At 33.3% G+C, this 21,392-nt stretch overlaps 3 protein-coding genes and 1 long non-coding RNA gene across 19 annotated transcripts in view; 1 reads left to right on the forward strand and 3 right to left on the reverse strand.

Annotated features, from left to right (window-relative positions):
- The window catches only part of znf1004 (zinc finger protein 1004), a 31,960-nt gene extending 27,794 nt beyond the window's left edge, over positions 1-4,166 (reverse strand). The window contains 1 exon segment of the mRNA NM_001114464.2: positions 4,081-4,166. The gene's annotated coding sequence lies outside the window, so the exon portion shown is untranslated.
- LOC141381140 (uncharacterized) overlaps positions 1-21,392 on the forward strand; it is a 686,936-nt gene that overhangs the window by 440,704 nt on the left and 224,840 nt on the right. The gene's annotated exons all lie outside the window — the stretch shown is intronic.
- Positions 1-21,392, reverse strand: part of si:ch211-190o19.1 — a 491,573-nt gene that overhangs the window by 10,479 nt on the left and 459,702 nt on the right. The window lies entirely within an intron of this gene.
- Positions 14,112-21,392, reverse strand: part of LOC108179099 (CD276 antigen homolog) — a 56,573-nt gene continuing 49,292 nt past the window's right edge. For 6 of the 16 annotated variants that reach the window (XR_015480392.1, XR_015480391.1, XR_015480397.1 and 3 more), the window contains 6 exons: positions 20,545-20,646; positions 19,686-19,781; positions 17,856-17,954; positions 15,226-15,364; positions 14,392-14,420; positions 14,112-14,280 (listed from right to left, as the gene is read on the reverse strand). Coding sequence is in view for 4 of the 16 variants with exons in the window: in XM_087243914.1 (XP_087100040.1) it covers positions 14,143-14,280; positions 14,392-14,420; positions 17,856-17,954; positions 19,686-19,781; positions 20,545-20,646 (464 nt within the window). In the remaining 12 variants the exon portion in view is untranslated. The remainder of the gene's footprint in view (positions 14,281-14,391; positions 14,421-15,225; positions 15,365-17,855; positions 17,955-19,685; positions 19,782-20,544; positions 20,647-21,392) is intronic. The other 10 variants (XR_015480396.1, XR_015480399.1, XR_015480401.1 and 7 more) reach the window with 3 other exon arrangements.

The following is a 21,392-nucleotide window of genomic DNA, read 5'->3' on the forward strand; positions in this document are numbered from 1 at the left end:
GATTGTAAATTAGATTTATATGTATTCCCCCAAATTTCAGCACAATAACTTAAGTATGCAACATAAGTGTGTTATATAATAAATACATTGATTTATTGTCCAGGATAAATCTTGCTTTATACACCATTGCTACAGTTTTTACTAATTTTGATATCACATTATTTGCGATTTTTAACCAATTTTATAATTCAATAAAACACCAAGAAACTTAATTGCATCTACTCTTTCTATAATGTCCTTATCAATATGTAAATCTATATTATAACTACTTTTTAGTTTCCCAAATAACATAACCTTTGTTTTACTTATATTTAATAACAATTTGTTTACGTTAAACCATAATTTCAATTTATTAATTTCGGTTTTATTCAACTCCACAAGTTTTGGTAAATATGCCCAGAACAAAAACTACTTGTATCATCTGCAAATAAAATAAACTTAAACAACTCTGATATCTTACACATATCATTAATGTAAATTATAAACAATATTGGACCTAAAACTGATCCTTGTGGTATGTCACAATTTGCATTTTGATATGACGATTCATGGTTGCCAATTTCCACAAACTGTTGCCTATTTTTTAAATAACTGCTTATCCAGTGCAAGGCTACTCCTCTAATACCATATCTTTCTAATTTATTTACCAATATATTATGATTTATTGTAAAAAAAAAATGCCTTTTTTAAATCTATAAAAATTCCAACTACCTTCTCTTTTTTTATCTCTCTTATTAGTAATTTCCTTAATAATTTTTTGTTAATCCAGAGATGTTGATCTATTTACCTGAAACCACATTGTTCATCAGCTAAAAGGTTATGCATTTCTATGAAAATTATTAAGCCTGTCAACAAAGAGTTTTTCTAAATTTTTGAAAACTGAGATAATATAGAAACTGGCCTATAATTTGTAAAGTATTGTTTATCTCCAGATTTATAAAGTGGAATTACCTTTGCAATTTTCATTTTATTTGGAAATTTGCCAGACTGGAAAGATCTATTACAAATATAAGGTTAATGGTTCGACAATGTCTTCAATCACTTTCTTAATTATAGTCATATTAATATTATTCCAATCAATGGACGATTTGTACATTTCTTTACAATACCTATTATTTTCTTTTTATCTACTACTTTAACAAAAATAGAATTGGGATTTCTGTCAATCAAATCAATATCCACCCCTTCTGTTTTTACTAAATCATTGATATTTTTAACCAATTTTGGTCCCACATTTGTAAAGAATTTATTGAAAAACTTTACTATATCTTCTTTATTATTTATTTTATGGTCACTTTCAATGAAATAATCAGGATTATTTTTACTATAAGTTCCATTTCTTATCATTTTATTTAAAATATTCCATGAGCCTTTAAAATTATTTCTATTATTATCTAATATTTTATTGTAGTATTCCTTTTTTCTTTTTCTTATAATAGAAACTAATTCATTCTTATACTTTTAATATCTATTGTCAGCCTTTGGTGTTTGATGCTTGATAAATTTTCTGTAAAGTGTATTTTTCTTTTTGCATGCATTTAATAAACCTTTTGTAATAAAAAGGAAGTACAGATATCAAATTAATCCCACCCATTAGGTTGCAGTAGGACTCTGTCTTCATTCAAATGAAGAAACTGAACAAAACAGTTATCAACCAGTTAATAATAGTTGATAAATCTGATTTCTTTTATAGACAGACAACATAAATAGGTATATGTGAGGATTTAATAAAGAATTTTACTTTTACATATAACAGATAATATAGATTTATATTCATAGCCGCATCAAAGCAAGATTAAATACATCATTAATTAAATTAAAATAAACTTAAGTGAAAAGGTTGCAAACATTTACTTTCTTTGATAAACAATAACTTATCCCTATTCTTAATAACTTAAACAATCATTTTCATTTTTCAAAACTCAGAAACCTATTGAAGGAGAAACATTTGGACACATGTACAATACTGTAATAGTCTTAAATCACAATGTGCAATGTTAACATTTTCAGTTTTGAGAGTCTCCCATTCATTCAGAGGTAGAGCGGAACTAAAAATACACGGCTCTCCAGTAAAGTCTAGATCAAATACGCGGCCGGCCGGAAATGCGATATGCATATTAATATAGCTGCATTTTTTAATGACAATGTAAAACAATAATCAATATTTTTACAGTACTGTGATGGTTGAGTTTAGGGTTGGGGCGGGGGTAGGCGTTAAAAAATACAATTTATTGTGTAATTTAATAGATAACATAAATAATACTCGGTATAACTACTGTTTTTACAGTGCTTTGATACAATCTACATTGTAAAAGCGCTATACAAATAAAGCTGAATTGAATTGAATTGTGACGGTTGGGTTTAGGTGGGGTACTTAATAATAATTTAAATATTTTAATAAATATTATAAATAATTCTTGTAAACGTCCGGCTGCAACCATATCTGATCTAGCAACAACCATTGCTAATAGGGGGAGTGACGTAATTGGGAAAAGGGTCTATTCGTGTATTTTTATTTGATACAATAGATGTATTAAAAAATAAAAATAAATCTCCATTCTACCAAAATTGGTTTGGAAAAAGATATAGTATTAATTAGACAACTACTACATTTAAATGGTAATTTATTATCTTACATTGAATTTTTACATAAATTTGGTTTTCCAGTTACTCCAAATGAGCATGTTATTGTATTTGATGCCATATCTCAACAGCTTCTTCATTTTATAAAAGAGTATTGAAATAAATCTTTAGAAGGAAAATATGTTGAAGAAAACCTTTTTTAGGAAATATTGATAATATTAAAGTTATACTAATAAATATATTTTAGATATTATAACAGGTGATATAGTTATACATTAAAGTTTGAAATGGACAAATGTTTTCATAAATTGTTATGAAATTCTTATGAAATATATTGTAAAAATAACAAAGTAAAATTAGTTACATTTAATATTTTACATTGTATATATCCAGCTTAAGAGGTTTTAGTGAGATTTAATTTGGATATTGATTATTCCTGTGATTTTTGTTGCATGGAAAAGGAGTCTATTGTCCATAAAGTTTGTGATTGTATATGCACAAGGATTTTCTGGATAGATGTGGAAAAGTTTCTTAAAAAGGAAAACAAATATTGTATTTAAGTTGCAAAAATTTGATATTTGCATTTGTTATGTCAATAAATGCTAAAATTCTAGTACAACTTTTTATTATTATGGGAAAGTTTCATATACATAAAAATAGACTGGATCAAAGCCAAATTCTGTTCATTTCCTAATTAGAAAGACACTACAAGACTAAGCAGTAGTAGACTAAGGACAACTGCACAAGTTTGGAGAACATTATTAAAAAGCAAATAAGCAAACTTGCATTGTAAAAGCAAAGAAGACTTTGATTTTTAATTACTGTTTTTTTTATGTACACTCAGGCATATATTTTAGTATATTACTGTACAATTCTATATTTTTGTTAATAGAAACAAATAAAAAAATTTATATTTGATACAAATATAATATCATACATACGTAAACATGCATAGAAAATGTACATTTGTTTAAAAATAAAGAAACTATCAAGGATTGAGATGCTGATGTTTCTTAAAAGTGTCATCACCGTCTTGGGAAAAAGGTTAATAAATTAAAAGAAACCAAACTTGCTGCTTTATACATTAAATAAGCATAAAATGTGTGTCAAAGTATTAAATCTGTGATCTGTCTGGATATTTTCTGAGTATTAAAGGGATACTTCACCTAAACCTGCATCATTTACTAAACATTCACTTGTTCAAAACTTGTTGGAGTTCCTTTTTTTCTGCTTTTGATATTTTGAAGAAAGCTGGAAACCTATGATCATTGACTTCCAACTTCTTTGTTTCTCCAACTATGGAAGTCAAGGTTTTTTCAGCTTTCCTCAAAATGGCTTCATTTGTGTTCAACAGAATAACAACTATGAGTAACTGATAACGGTAAAATATTTACCTAATGATGTACATAGCATTGACCACATGTGTTGAAGCACAGCAAAACGCAAAATAATCGGAACAGAGAAACATATCACACCGTAAACAATATATGCACTTACCTTAATTAGATGAATAACCCCCGTAAGTAGAGATATTCATGCAGCGACAAGGTTTGGCGTCCATCATCAATTCTCTGTTGAGATTTAAATTCACTCTCCAACTGAACTCATATTAACCGCTGTGGGCGGGATATTTGCCTGCACGCTGATTGGCTGACCGTGGCTCAGCGAATGCCGATTGGCTGCCTGTATGTCAATCAGTCTCGGCAAAGAGAAAAGTCTGTAGTCTTTAGGTAAACTTGAAAGTTTTCCTGGACTGTGTTTATGCTAAATGTATGAGGCTTTCACACCACAATTAAAGTGAAAAGCCTCAGACTGAAGGAAATATAGTTTTACATCTGTGCTATTCTCGACTGCATGAGCAAAAGGACTCAGGAAAATGAAGTTCAACATCCTTCAGTCAGTGATGGATGGATGGACGGTCCGACGGATAGATAGATAGATAGATAGATAGATAGATAGATAGATAGATAGATAGATAGATAGATAGATAGATAGATAGATAGATAGATAGATAGATAGATAGATAGATAGATAGATAGATAGATAGATAGATAGATAGATAGATAGACAGACAATATTCATTGTTTTGTTTGTTTAAATCAGTTTAACCTTTCAGAAGATGGGAAACTAAACAGATATTGTGTTCACACTTTACAGTAAGGTTTCATTGGTTAATGTATTTACAAATTACGAACAACGCTTGTGCAGAATTTATTAATCATGGTTCACATTACTACTGCATTGTTAAAATTAAAATCATTGTTTGTTAACTTTGGTTAATGGACTGAGTTAACTTGAACTAACAATAAACAACTGTATTTTCATTATCTAACATTAAACATAAACCATCACTGTTATAAATGTAGACTATTGCTCATTATTTGTGCAACATTATTCACAAATGTTTTATAAAGTGTTACCATTATGTATGCATATATAAATTTTTATTTAATTTATAGTTAAAAAGCAGGCCAATCATAACATGTTTTCGTTAAAGGTAAACTATTATTGAGCTACAGTAGCCTATATACTATATACTATTAAGTCAAGTGCAAATTTATTTCAATATCTTTTGTTGCTTGGTAAATATTAAAAATACATAGAGTAGGAATAAGATGTTTTTACTTTAAGACACAGCAGAGATGCAGCACAAGCAAGAAAGTTACAGACAACACAATTTCTGGAATGCTATTAATATACAATGGAAGTCAGAATTATAATTAGTCCCCCTTTGATTTATTTATTTTTTAAATTAATTCCCAAATGATGTTTAACATAGCAAGGAAATTTTCACAGTATGTCTTATAATTTTTTTTTCTTGTAGAGAAAGTCTTATTTGTTTTATTTCGGCTATAACAAAAGCAGTTATTGATTTTTTAAACACAATTTTAAGGTCAATATTATTGGCCCATTTAAGCTGTATTATTTTTTTACGATAGTCTACAGAACAAACCATCATTATACAATAACTTGCCTAATTACCCAAACCTGCCTAGTTAACATAATTAACCTAGTAAAGCCTTTAAATATCAATTTAAGCTGTAAATAAGCGTCTTAAAAATATCTGGTCAAATATTATTTACTGTCATCATGGCAAAGCTAAAAGAAATCAGTTATTAGAAATGAGTTATTTAAACTATTATGTTTAGAAATGTGTTGAGAAAATCTGCACTCCGTTAAACAGAAATTGGGGTAAAAAATAAACAGGGGGGCTAATAATTCAGGGGGCTAATAATTCTGACTTCAACTTTATACAATGAGTTCAAGATACCGTCTGAAAATTCCATTGAAATGTAGCTTTTATCTCAGATTCCTATGTTTATGTTGATTTTTTCAATTTAAAGACCTTTAAAAGTCTGCATTCTTTGCCATAAACTACAGACAGGATCCTGATAAAATGCTCCTTTTTGAAGGATGTTTCATAAGGCTTTTAAAGGTTTTTGCATCTGAACTCTTCACATAAATATAATCATGGTATGGCCACACATCTGATGAGGTTAGGCTACATGTTGGCACCAACAAATCTTGAGGTTGCAAACCTTTCTGCGACCCTTTCTGCATTCCTTTGCAAACTTAAAAAACTCAAATAGCAGAAGGTGGGGGACAGAAAAACCTCCCGTTTCTTCAGTCACCTCTTTATGCTTCAACTGACCTTTGCAGTATATCAACTGTAGGGATAGTATACAGTTTAACCCAAAGAATGACCAGTCTGTCAGATGAAGAAGAGCCGGAGTCAGAGATTTAAATAAATAAATCAAGTTTACTGAAGATAGATTGCAGTTTCATCAGCAGAAGCCAGCTTCAACACTCTAATGAGTTCCTATAGGCCGCTCTGCTCACAATCACCAATCAATAACAATTATATTCTCACATAACGTCATTAACTGCATCATACATATAGTTGTTCTAACCTGATTGGTTAAAACAGATAGACTAGTTCCACATGGGGTTTGTGCGTACAATTGTGAACAATATCTTAAGCATAAACGTCAGACATCCGCTAGACTGTTTAGAGCTGACTCCAGACCTGTGAAACAGATTCATAATCAAATAGCATTATCAAATTATCAAAGCAATTATCAAAACAGGTTAAAAACTGGTACAATCTACATTCAGGCCATTATAATCCTTACAACACAAAGTTTTTCTTGAATAAAAAGTAGAATCACTTTCAATTAATTAACCGTTAAATAAGCAAAATCACTTTAGACATTTTAGACAGTATTAAAAATAACAATAAACAGTTGCTTCCAGTCCTCAGCCCTCAGTTCAACTCAAGATCTCTGTGACCTCTGACCTAGTTTGTTTGGCTCCTGAAAAGGTTACACAGACAGGCAAATGCACTTAAATATTAATTCAAATAATTATATTTAATAAAAATAATGAGTAACAAGATAATGAGGAAAGGATAAAAGTTGATTAATTAATGAGGTTACAATTAATCAATTAGGTTTGATCAAGCCTCAGGTCCACAGTCACGCAAAAAGTCTTTCTTTTGACACTAATTTAAGTTCGACAAGCAAATAAATTCAGTCGTCAAAAGTGGTTTCTATTAATTTAAGGAACATTGCCAAATTGAAGCCTTTTCTATCTTCTAAAAAGCTGGAAACCATCATTAATGTTTTATTATATCCAGATTGGACTACTGTTACTCTTTGTATTCAGGAGTTTCGCAGGCATCAATTGCACGCCTGCAGCTGGTTCAAAATGCAGCAGCTAGGCTTTTAACTGGGACAAAACAAAATTCTAGTATGTCACCAGTTTTATCATCTCTTCACTGGCTCCCAGTCCAATTTAGGATTCAGTATAAGTTATTGCTATACTCCAGAAAAAACAAACAAAAAGCGCTCTGGGGTCAGCTCAAATATATGGTCGGTGCTCTTTGGGTAAGGGATTCATCAAAACAGCAACAAGAATCAGTCCAAGGCACTCGAATAAAGTGAAAAAATTAAAAGCCTTTATTCACATGGCTAAATCTCTAAAGACCAGAGATTTTAGAGATTTAGCCATGTGAATAAAGGCTTTTTAATTATTTCACTTTATTCGAGTGCCTTGGACTGATTCTTGTTGCTGTTTTAATAAGTTATTGCTACTTGTTTTTAAAAGTTTGAATGGTCTGGCACTTATTTACATCTCTGAGCTTCTTCACTGGCACACTTCATTGAGGTCAATCAGGTCAGAAAACAAGTTTCAGCTAGTTATCCCCAAAACACAGTTAAAATCAAGAGGTGACAGGGTCTTTTCTGCTGCAGCCCCCCGACTGTGGAATGGTCTGCCTTTACATATCAGGTCATGTGCTTCACTTGGTGCTTTTAAGTCTCATCTAAAAAATCACCTTCTGTCTCTTGCCTTTGATTTCAATTAATTGATTTTAATCTGTTTTATATGTTTTGCTTAATTTTATATATAGGTATAGATTTTGTATGCTGGTCTTTTTGTACAGCACTTTGGTCAACATCTGTTGTTTTTCAAATGTGCTCTATAAATAAAACAAGCAAACAAACAAACAAACAAACAAACAAACAAACATTCATGCTGAGATGGATTGGAAGGTATAAATCTGAATCGTTCACAACTGAGACACTGAAAACCCCTCAAATTCACTAAAACATATGTATAATCTGGGTTTGCATTGTATATACTTTGGACTATAGTGGAGTAGATATTTATGTTTTAGTAGTCCTTCCAGGGCATCACATAAATGTAAAAATGTCCATTATGGCTTAGAAATAAAAACTAAATGTTAATAAAATACATATACATCACTGGGCCCCCAAATTGCTAGAGCTCTATGCACTAAGCCTCCTGATCACAATATGTAGGTACATCTATAAATGCTAGATATAACTTTACTGTGCCAAAAGAAAGCCATATTTTAACAGTGTCCTGAAGCATTATTGACTTCTCTGGCCACACATCTGATGAGGTTAGGCTACATGTTACTGTGAGGGGTTTTACGCTTCATTTACATTGGCACCAACAAGTCTTAAGATTTCCGCGACCCTTTCTGCATACATTTGCAAACTTCTAAAAACTCCAAGAGCAGATGTGGGAGACAGAGAACCCTCCTGTCACCTCCTGCATGCTTCAACTGGCCTTTGCAGTATATCAACTGAGACACTGAAAACCCCCAAATTCACTAAAAAGAATGTATAGCCTGTGTGTCTGCATTCTCTATACTCTGCACTATAGTGGAGTAGATATTGATGTTTTAGTAGTCCTCTATTTAAATGTAAAAATGCCAGATTGCTTTAAATGAATAAGACAATAATGAAAATAATGGCTTAAAAAAAAGAATATTTATAAACAATACATATACATAACTGGGCCCACTAATTGCCAGGGTCCTTTGCAGTACAAGGAAGAAGTTACAGACAACACAATATCTGGAATGATTAGCCCCCTGTTTACTTTTTCCTCAATTTTAGTTTAACAGAGAGAAGATTTTGTCAACAATTTTCTAAACATAATAGTTTTAATAACTAATTTCTAATAGCTCATTTATTTTGTCTTTGCCATGATGACAGTAAATAATATTTGACTTGATATTTTAGAAGTCACTTCTATGCAGCTTAAAGTGACATTTAAAGGCTTAACTAGGTTAATTAGGTTAACTAAGCAGATTAGGGTAATTAGACAAGTTATTGTATAATGATGGTTTGGTATTTCAGGTAATTTTTTAGAGAAATGGATGACATGTTTTGCATGAAGAAGCAAAAGGATCATCCAGACTGTTATCAGCAGCAAGTCCAAAAGCCAGGATCTGTCATGGTATGGAGTTGTGTCAGAGCCACTTGGGAAATTTAATTTGCCCTTCTGTGATGACACTATTAATGATGAAAAGTGCATAGAGATTTTGGAGCAATATACAAAAGTTTGTTGAAGTGCACGGCTGATTTGTAAGCTCTGCCTTTTACTGATATAAAACCATTAAACCACATTAATTGTAAAAATAAGAAACCCTGATTCACTAAGCATAGCAAAAAAAATCAGTTCATGTTCTTAAGCGAATCTCTCATTGTCTCCTCACCCAGAGTTATGGCTGCTAATTGGTAAAGAATGTCTTAATCTCCTGGTATAAATCTAGTCTTGTCCAGACAGCAAGATTATTTATTTGGAATTTCAAGTGAGCCATGTCCTCCTCCATTGTGAGCATTGAAGTGATCATAATAAATCGCCCTTGACCTCTTCAAACTCTCAGTTGAACATGTCATTGTCTTCTCTTAAAATTCTTCTAGTAGCTAATAGCTATTTCAGCATGCATATGAATATCAGAACATGTAATTCAGGGCTATTCAATTAGTTTGTCATGGGGACCAGTTCATGAAAAGCATCCTAAATGAAGGGCCAGAGAGATATGACTTGCAATATGAGATGACACAACAGCATATAAGAGCTCATATGTTATATTTTTGCTCCTTAAGACACCCACGTTGGCTTTTTCTACATTCAAATGTTAATAGGTTGTATTTTAAAACTACATAACATCACTGCATTGTACAATTGACTTTTCTTTACAAACATATTCAAATGTTGTATTCCAGTGCACAACAAAAGCAGTGCATTGCTGAAGTAGGCTTTTTCTACATTCAGTCACATTCATATGTTATGTTTTGAACTGCATAACAATAATGGATGCAACGGTTATAAATTTTGGTTGTGCGATTATATAGTCTGTAAAATGATTATAATTTCACAGTTATCACGTCGAATGTAAATTTAAGCTTTATATTAGATAAGTATTTAAAATAAGTGTTGTTGTCATCTGCGTTTATACATACAAAATCATTTTAATAATAATTCGTCTAACATATCTCTTGTGTACATTGCACTGAAAGCCACGCACAACTCTCACCGCTACAGCGTGAGATGTTTTCTACTGGGTGCACCTGGAAAGCCGCGAGCATGCTGCTCCGTTTGCATGTGCATATTGGCATATGTTCTTACATTAGAAATAACGAACTTAATATGTAAATATTAACGTGATATGTAAACAACTTGCTGCTTTATATATATATAGCTATATATATGCTGCTATAATTAATCCGACGTGAATGCGTATTAGTCTCAGTATACAGTACAAGCTTGGAAGTTTGAACTAGCACACATTTGGCATAACTTTGTTTAGTTGAAGCAGTTTTGTTCTGTGTAACAGAAATGCGGTGTAGAGAAGCCTTTACGATTAATTAACCGTGACAAATTAAAACGCAGTTTAAAGTGAAATTGGTTGATCATTGCGTCTCTATTAACAATATCCATGCATTGAACAAAAGGCCTTTTGTACAAACATATCCAAATGTTTTCGGCTGCTCGCGTCACTCGCTTAATGTCAAATACCAGTTGGAGGTTTTTTTATGTTGAGCACAAAAGAATATATACTGAAGAATGTTGGAAACTTGGTACCATTGACTTCCGTCGTAGGAAAAAAATTATAAAAAATATGTTACATCTACAGTTTTCAATGATGCAATATTAGGTAATTCTGTTGAGGTTTATTCTTAATTCTTTAATGGCCCAGTTTAACCAACATAGGCTCATTCTGAAAACATAGTCCTATATACATTTCTGGATATTAGCCAATTATGTAGCCAGAGTGTAGCATTCCCAACTGAACAGATGCACTTTACTCTCAAGGACTGATGTTTATAAAGTGTTGATTCTTCAAAATAAATCATTGTAAGAGCTGAATCAAAGAAACAAACAACACTCATCACACAAACCCTTGAAATTGTGCTATACAAATGCTCATAACAAGCCAATAAACTGATCAATACACATTTACAGTCTTAAATTCACTGTCCAGGTATAAATTTTAAACTTGCCTAACTGTATAGTGATAAGTCTAAATAATTTTAATTGTTTTAACACTAACAATGACAATATTTAATGCAGATAAAGCATTTATGAATTACAACAATGTCCTATTAGACTGCAATATAAACAGCTTAAACAATAAACTAATTTGAGCACAATTGGTGATCTCGTTTCTAGAGAGACAAATTCAAAACACTTGATATGACCAAAATAAAGACCCTAATGGCTGTTAATGTCTTAATGTAGTGCACGTTGTAAGGAAATAGTAGTAACAATAAATGACATGCCTTTTGTACAAAACTAACAAATAATAAAGTTGTAGATACTGCAGTATATACAGTATAATACAGTTTACTATAGTTAGTATGGTTCAAAAACGTAATATTATTTACTATAAATACTATTACAACTTATTTCATGTGGGTTGAATTGTATCTTTAGAACGATATAACATGATAGAAAGCAACTCCTACATAACTCATAACTGTTTCTTATATATAAAAAAAACAAACTAGAGAAGCACCTAGCACAGTCCTTAGCTTAGCTAACAGTATTGAACATATAGATAATTATTAAAAATCATAACTTACCCTCTGATTGCTCGAGGCCTCCAACAACGTGAGCTGCCCTGTGTCCTGACAAACAGAAACGCCCCATCTCATTGGCTGGCTTTAGCCAATAAACTGGCTTTGCTGCTCTTTTACTGGTATGTACATTTCCGCAAAATTAATGATTTTTAACAAGAATCTCTTCAGAAAAGAGTTGAAATAAACCCTAAATAATAAAATAATCGTGGGAAATGATTCTTTTGCACCTCAGTCCTGTTGCCTGTGTGCAAATCGAGGGATTCAGCTGTTCACATCAGAGCTGTAAGTGTACATTTCAACCTACACATACAAATATTATTATCACAAGTGCTCACATTTACATTTGCAAGCTCTCGAGTTACGCAACTGATTTACCTTCATAAAGTCAGCACCACTAAATGATATAAAAGATTTTAAGCTCCTCTAAATTTTGCTCCAAGTGTTGTGTTAGATTCAGGATTCTGGACAGACAGCTGCCTGTTTTTCCAGTTCTAGTCATAGTGGTTAACCTAATTGTTTTTGGAGATCCAACAGTGATGTATGTGTTTTTTCTACTTTTCCATATCCTGTCATCTCAACCAGCTGGGAGAGTCAAGTTGTGGATCATCATGAAGATTTTCAAAAGGTGAGTTTAGATTTCTTGAATGTTTTATTTACTTTAAATGTTCTTTTAAATATATCATAGAATTTGATTGCAATTTGTTTTCAAACATTTTTCTTAGTCATGCTGGAGTCCTGAAGAGTTCTTAGATGAGCATCACCCTATATCCGTGTATCAGGAACCACCAGACGAGCGATCAGCAGCTATTACATCGTCATGGATAAAAAGGTCATCCTGTGGCTGGGAAGCACTTCATTCACAGGACATGCTTGATGAGATTTCCTAGCTCCAGTTTGTTTACAGCATTTATACCTTCATTCAAACTGCTGTGTTTGATATGGAGGACCAAGGAAACACCAGAAGTGAAAGATTTGCACGCCAAGTTATTTAAAATGTAATTTCAGAAGAAAACTATGAGTTCAGAAGAAAACTATGAGTGACGATATATTGAACTTTCAAATTGCTCTGATAACACATCAAGTTTGGACCAAAGGACTGAAACAGCCTTTTTGAACACTGGTCATACATATTTTGTTGATACTGTCTGTACTAATAAAACATTTAAAGCATATTTGACATTGCTGCATTTTAAAGATTGAATGAATTGTTGAAGTGGTGAATGTTTTCAAATAAAATGTTTTTTCTTTTGTAATTTACAGTCTATTTGACCTTTTTACCATATTTACACTCAAGAGAGTTGAATAAAATAACAATATATTACACCAGGCAGTGTTAAATATAGTTACATTTTTTAACTCTGCCCAGAGTTAAAATTAACCCTTACTTCGGTATCAATGTGCCAACCCTTTTGAAAGTGTTGTTTTAACTCTGTTTTGAGTGGACCCCATGAGACACTTTCAAAGTGTTGAAATTAACACCCATAGAGTTGTTTTGGGTCCCCATATTTTGCTGTGTAGGCACAACATTGTAAAAAGTAATTACTAAAATAAACTAAAATCTTGAAGCCTTAATTTTTTGTTGCTGAATCAAATAATTTTTTTTTCAGTCAGCTCAACATGCAACTGACTTAAATATTAAGTTAAACTTTGTAAATAAAAAAAGCTTTAAATAAATTAGTTGAAACCTGATTAACTTATTTAAAAAATGTTAAAATAACAAAAATAATTGTTGTGACATTTTGTCATATAATTTTCTTCACAGTGAATGTATGATCTGATCTACTATATAAAGGTTTTATCAGACTGTTTTCATATTGTCATACCAGTTTCTGGTTTATTTGCTCTGTTGAAGTTGGTGTACAGCATACTTTAAAATAAAGATTAATGTCACATTAATACAAAATCGTTATACTACAAAGTGTGGTGACATTCTGCATGTATTTACAGCTCCTTTTAAAATCAGGAACAAAACTATTTACAGCATATTAATAAACAAATAACATCATTACAGCAAACTTCAGCAATGCAGGAACATAAGAGTAAACCGTCAGAAAAATAGTTTAATATTCTTTTTGTTTTCATCTGGCAGAAAGAGTAGCTAAAAAAAAACAAGCATGTGATGCAAGATAAATCTGGAATAATTTTATTCTCTTGTGGATCATGTTGGTGTTTCCACTGATCCAGGCTGATTTTCCCCCTGATCTTCAGTCCTCAGAAGAATAGCATCTTGTGTTTGTGTTGTGTTTTGGTTCTGCTGTGATCTTCTAATTGGACATTTCTTACATTTCCCCGGGTTCTGGTGTTAGTGTGAGAGATGAATTTTAAACAATGCATTTAAACAACATGTAGATCACTGGATCTAAAAAAAAAAAAAAAAAAAAAAAAAAAAAGTATAAATGATACAAACCTGACAAAACTCCAGAAACTTTTTGATCTCTGTGAAGCCAGAACAGAAAGATAAAAGATATATTAGTGGATCTGATGAATCCTTATTATCATAAAAACAAACTACTTAATAATCTTAAAGGGCACCTATGGTAAAAAATCTACTTTTCAAGCTGTTTGGACAGATCTGTGTGTTGGTATAGTGTATAGACCGTCATACTGGGGTGATATGAACACACCCAGTCCTTTTTTTTCAATTTAACTACAAAAAAGGGTCGGCCAATTGGAGCTGTTTTCAAATCGATCGCACCATTACGTAGGTGTGCGATCCCCCCGCCCACCGAATTGATTTGACAACTGCGCGCATTAACATGTTCCGTTAGTCACGTGTATATGTCAACAAGACCAAACAGACATACGCAAAGCAACGGCGAATAAAAGGTCTGTTCTGTTCGCTAGGATCAGCAATCATCATCAAATGTGATTAAGAGTAAGTTTCACATGTTTTAAGTGTTTTAAAACAGAGTATGTGTGTAATTAATTACAGCGTTTTACTTCAGCTTTACTTCATCAGCACAGCCGCGTGTCAGAACAATTATAAAAGAAGACGCTTCAATCCCGGTTTGTGGAAGTTAAATCAGGTTTATTTTGTACATGAGCATAACAGATATCCACACTGTACTTGAGGTTAGCCTTAACTAAGCTAAGCGCGCTCTGTCTGTCTGCCTGCCTGCGTGTGTATCTGTGTGTGTGTGTGTGTGTGTGTGCGCGCGCGCACGCGTTAACTTTGTAACGATATTGTGTGTCACTCATCAATGCAACTTCACAATACTGATTAGTAAAGGTTAGTTCTTACTGTAGTATCTCACAAACGCTACGTGAGACCTTCTTCCTTTAAGTCTGTCTGTTGTCTGACGCTGCTGAGGGAGGAGGCATGTAGAAATAGTAGGCGGGCAGAACTCGGCTTAGGCACAGTACGACAAAACCACCCCCTGCTGGAAATCAGTATAAAACAGCATCTTGTAAAAGGTATAATGAAAAATCTGATGGGTATTTTGATCTGAAACTTTATATACACATTCTAGAGACGCAAATGACTTGTATTAAATCTGAAAAAAGGGGTAACCTAGGTGCCCTTTAAGTCTCTTTAATACCTCATATCAAAACTGTGCTCATGTGGATCTCTCTAAATGATAGAATAGAATAGAATGTGAATGAACCAGTGAATCAATCAAAGATTCATTCATATTGAGCGAATCAGCTCTCATTGACTCTCAGCAAAAGCTTCAACTCCAGGATTTATTTAATTTTTGTATTATTTAATTTATTTATACAGGGACAATGTACAACATGGCATGTTGTGCCAGAGTTAGCTATAAAGCAAATTTACATCTGTAGTCCCTGGACAGCAAGTTATAAAAAAATGTAACAGTAAAAAAAATTATACATTATACACTTACAGTACAATACATCATTGTCAATAAAATGAAATCAAATCAGAGGCAACATATTTGATTTTGTTCAAGCTAATTTTTAAGAACAGTTTTAAAATGATTAAAAGTGGTACTCTCTCTGATATACACTGGTATTTTATTCCATCTTTCTGCTGCTCTGACTGAAAAAACTGATTGTCCCAAAACAATCACCTCTAACTGATGACCTAGTACAGTATGTCTTATATTGTCCTTGCTGACAATCACACATTGTTTGAAGGCTGGTGGTGCAAGATCATTAAATATTTTATACATTAAACATACAACAGCATAAAATGAAAAACTGTTGTTGAATGTTAGTCATTTTTTTATGCAATACAGTTCCAATGATTTAGGTTAAGTGTTAAAAAGTTGTAAAAGAGATTATATGGAGATTATTGAGTGCGTTCTGAAGTTTAGAGCAAATCACCACTCAAACAGAGACACAACACCCCAATCTGTGAGGTAAACAAGTGAAAGAATCAGACTTTAGACACTTTAACTACAGTATAAACTAAAGGACTGGTTTACTTAAAAGGAGTTTGTGAGTTTTTATCTATTGACTGATTTATTGCTATACACCTATACATATGCTATACATATGTCTGGAATTTCTCCTGGTGCATTAACAACAATTTAATTTAAAGACTTGCAGACAATTAGACATTTACACACGAATATAATATAAAACAAAGTAAAATAAAATAGAAAATGTCACATCATCAATACAGAAAAATAAATACCAGATTAATTAAAGGCCAACTACTTAAAATGGATACTGTTTAAAAAAAGCTTTGTTCTTAGTGCTGTAAAGCAAGGGGTCTAAAACTAGGATTTGGGGTTGAAAGAGGGAGAAAAAAACATAAATAAAAAAGCTATCAAATTGTAAAAACGAATATATTATTATATTACTGAAATAAATAAGGGGATAGCATGGTGGCGCAGTGGGTAGCATAATCGCTTCACACCAAGAAGGTCACTCGTTCGAGCCTCGGCTGGGTCGGTTGGCATTGTTGTGTGGAGTTTGGATGTTATCCACATGTTGGCGTGGGTTTCCTCGCGGGGAAAACCGGAGCACCCAAAGTCTAAAGACATGTGGTACAGGTGAATTGTGCAAGCTAAATTGTCTGTAGTGCATGTGTGTGAATGGGAGTGTGTGGATGTTTCCCAGTGATGGGTTGCAGCTGGAAGGGCATCTGCTGTGTAAAACATGTGCTGGATAAGTTGGTGGTTCATTCTGCTGTGGCGACCCCTGATTAATAAAAGGGATTAAGCCGAAAAGAAAAATTAATGAAATAAAAGAGAGAATTTGCATAACAGAAAAACTAATAAATACAGTTTGAATTAAAATAGGAATAAATTAATTTAATCCATTCATTGATTTTCATTTCGGCTTAGACCCCTTACTAATCAGGGGTCGCCACAGCGGAATTAACCGCAAACTTATTCAGCATTTGTTTTACGCAGTGGATACCCTTAAAACCGCAACCCATCACTGGGAAACACCCACATATACTTCCATTCAAACACATTCACTATGGCCAATTTGGCTTATTTACTCCACCTATTTAATCCACCTACAGCGTATGTGTTTGGACTGTGGGGGAAACCAGAGCACCTAAAGGAAACCCACGCAAACACGGGGAGAACATGCAAACTCCATACAGAAATGCCATCTGACCCAGCTGAGACCTTCTTGCTGTAAGGCGATTGTGCTACCCACCAAACTGCTCCACTGTGACGCCCTTGAATTAAAATATGTGCGAGTGTGTGTGTGTGTGTGTGTGTGTGTGTGTGTGCAATCCATGCAATAATTTGGAAAAACAAAGAGAAGACTGAAGAGATTAAGAAAAAAAGGAAACAGAAAAAGAAAACAAATAATTAAATAGTTTTTTTTATAGATGTATAAAAAGTTTGCACATTATTTGATTAATATCCCAATGTGTAATAATCATGAGAAGACCAGCTCATATGATGGAAAAAAAAAATTCAAATAATTCCTGTTTTTACTCACTTGATGGAAATAATCCAGAAATCAGTAGAATTAAAGCAAACAAACATTCAGAAAGGAATGCAATGAACCTCAGATCTGCAATTGATCGAACACCAGTCACTGGAAAAAAAGAAGTAGAAAACTGTCAAAAATATTTTAAATATTATCACTGTTGTGAGAAATGATTAAAATATCACTATTACTCCAGGATAACAGAATTCCCATAACTTTATTAAAGGGCACCTATGGTGAAAATCTTTTTTGTAAGCTGTTTAGACAGAAATGTGTGTAGGTATAGTTGATCCACAGTCATATTGGGGTAATATAAATACAATAGGTCCCTTTTTAAAATTTTCTGAGTTAAAATAGCATCCAAATTCCTCACATTTTGAGGCCGACCGCATCTTGACCTATAAGTGTGGTTTCCCCGCCCACCGAATTAATTGACAGTCGCGTATTAACATGTCTCCGATTAAGAAAATTTGAGGCTGTAGTTTCAGAAAAACAAACAAATGATCTTTACTTGAAAAATAGAATACAAAGTACAACAGAAATGACTGAAGCTGAGCTCCGAGTAAACAGGCAAAACAAATCAGACACAAGGGTCAAGAAATACAACAATAAAGAGTAACTTAGCTTCTCTAGAGGATCAGAACACCGGGCAAGACTGAACACACTAGCTTGTAATACACACCATTTTATAGGGCAAAACACAGGTATTGCTAATCATGATTAAGTGGTGGCACACAACAGATGGCGGTTAAGTGGTGCCATCCACTGTTCCGGAGGAAGCGTTAAAACTGGAGACTGTTTTTTTGAGAAGACAGGAGCACCTCCTTCTGGTTAGGAGGAGAAATGCAGCTTATATGCATTCTTATAAATCATATCAACAAGACAGGATGTGCGCAAAGCAACCGGGATTAAAAGATCTGTTCAGCTCTTTGTGATCATCAACCATCATCAAATGTGATCAAGAGTGAGTTTTATATTGTTTATAGTCTAAAATATTTTCAAAACAATGCATGTGTGTAATGAATTACAGCGATTAACTTCAGCTTTACTTCATCACCACAGCTGCGTCAGTAGAATTCTAAAACAATACGCTTCAATCCTGATTTGTGGACATTAAATCAGGTTTATTATATACATTAACATAACAGATATCCATACAGCAGTGGATATTAACATGAACGCGCACGCTGTCTGTGTGTGTCTGTGCGTTAACTTTGTAATGACTTTGTGCAGGCCCGGATTTGCTAATCGGGAGGACCGGGAGAATTCCCGGTGGGCCGGTCCGTTTTTTGGCTTGAAACTCCAGGACTGAAAGGAGTGCTACTCCGGCCCTGTCTTTGTGTGTGACTCATCGTTGCAACTCTACAACAAATGCATCAAATAATCATTGGGAAAGTTCTTACTGAAGTATTTCTCACAAACGTTACGTGAGATCTTCCTTTATGTCTGTCTGATGCAGCCGGAGGCGGAGACTGAGGCACACTGACAGGCATGTGGAAATGGTGGGCGGGGAGGACTAGCATTAAAGGTACAGTCCAAAAAAACAGCAACAAGGTGCTTAGAGCTCAAACTCACAAACTTCAGAAAGGTATATTAAATAATCTGATGGGGGTTTTGAGCTGAAACTTTCAGCTTTTTTTTTTTTTTTACTAGTTGCCCTTTAAAAGAAGTTTGAGAAGGTTGTTTCTGGAAACTTTTTAGTAGTTCTGATAGTGTCCTTGATAAGACACTTTAAGCTTTGAAGTATAGATTTACTTTGATCATTACAGATAATGATAATATTTCTCATAAATTAATAGCGTAAAGTACTGTATATTAAAGTGTAAGATGTTCTCTCACCTGTTTTCAATATCAGTTCAGTCATCAGAGTAACAGAATTCAGTAAAACAATACCAACTGATCCAAACACATACACAGCAACAACACGAGGAAAACCTGTAATACAAGATTAAACATCTAATATGAACTTCGGATTAAAAGCTCAATTATTGTTTTAATGTACTTAAAAAAAATCTGTTAAGGTCAACACAGGCTCATTCATAGGCTAAATCTGAAAACGTAGTCCCATGTTTCTGGAGACCGCAAATTACGTACAGAGGTACCTTCGTGTGGACGGCTGTCCCACTCTAACCAGTTTGTCCAGTTAGCTTGTCATGTTTGTAGTTTGATACGGTAGCTTTCAACTCTTTATAATTTTCCATCGCATATGAGTAGGCCCACACGGGATCTGCGCACGCAGAATTCCGCAGAGTTCTGCAGATTTTTAGCCCATTATTAATTCTGTTTATTTACTTGAGTAAATGTGTAAATCTGAATATATTCAGTTTTTATTCAGTAATTTATTACTTTTTATTTAATATATTAAGGTTTTAGTTATGATACCCCACTAGATACTCCCAAAATAATTCCACAGAAATACGCAGATTTTTACCAAAAACATCCACAGATTCTGTCTGGCCCTGCATATGAGTAATGTCTCTATATCAATTATTCAGATTTTATATTGTAACAAAGTAAAACTATAAAATATGATCTGATAATTATTGGTTTCATGAGATTAGTGTAACGGAAAACGTCACATAGGCTCACAACATTTCTACCTTAAACAACAAGATGCAGTTTTCCAGGTATTAAATTGTACATGCAGTCATGGTTGAAAACTATAAAAAAAAATTGAAGTATTTGATCAATACTGTACCTCTAGATAATCTAATCGAGTCAGAAAAAGTAATATCTGTGAACTTAATAATAATCCACAGTATCTGCAGAAGCACAAGCACACAGCCCCATCCAACAGCATCTGTACAATGAAGAGAGTAAAGCACAATCAGTTCTCCATCATGTATTCACTGAGGAGATTTTATAAAGAGATTTGTCTTCCACAAGCTTAGCAGCTTTATTCTGTATGCCAAAAACAACTCTACTCTCAACTCTTGTCGCTGGAAAAAATTAAAGCCTGTAAAAATACTAGACACGATTAAAAAAAAAAAAAACAATTAACAGTTGCATACATAGGACCCCACATAAGGTTCTCTGTCAAGTGAAATCAATACAAAATAAATAAATAAATTATAAAAAAAAAAAATAATAAGTAAAAATAAGGGCATACCTGTCAACATTGGGATGTGAAAATAAGGGATATGTCCACCATAATAAGGGATTACCCCAACACCCCCCTTAAAAAAATCCCCAAATTCCTAAATATGTTCATTTGGAGCTGTGCCATTGTAAATAAACAATTAAATGGTCAGTAATAAATTTCAAATACGTTTTGCTACTTCATCAGTAGCAAGGATGCTGAGACTGTCATCCATGCATTTGTCTCCTCACGCATCGACTACTGTAATGCTCTTTTCATTGGCCTGCCTGCCAGCCTCATCTCCAGATTACAGTATATTCAAAACTCTGCAGCTAGAATACTCACTCATACCAAACGTTCTGCTCACATAACCCCAATCTTGTACGATCTCCGTTGGCACCTGGTTGCATACCGCGTTAAATTCAAAATTTTCCTCCTTGCATTTAGATCCTTAAATAACCTTGCAC

The sequence above is a fragment of the Danio rerio genome, chromosome 3 (assembly GCF_052040795.2).
Source record: "Danio rerio strain M-AB ecotype USA chromosome 3, GRCz13ab, whole genome shotgun sequence".
NCBI lineage: Eukaryota > Metazoa > Chordata > Actinopteri > Cypriniformes > Danionidae > Danio > Danio rerio.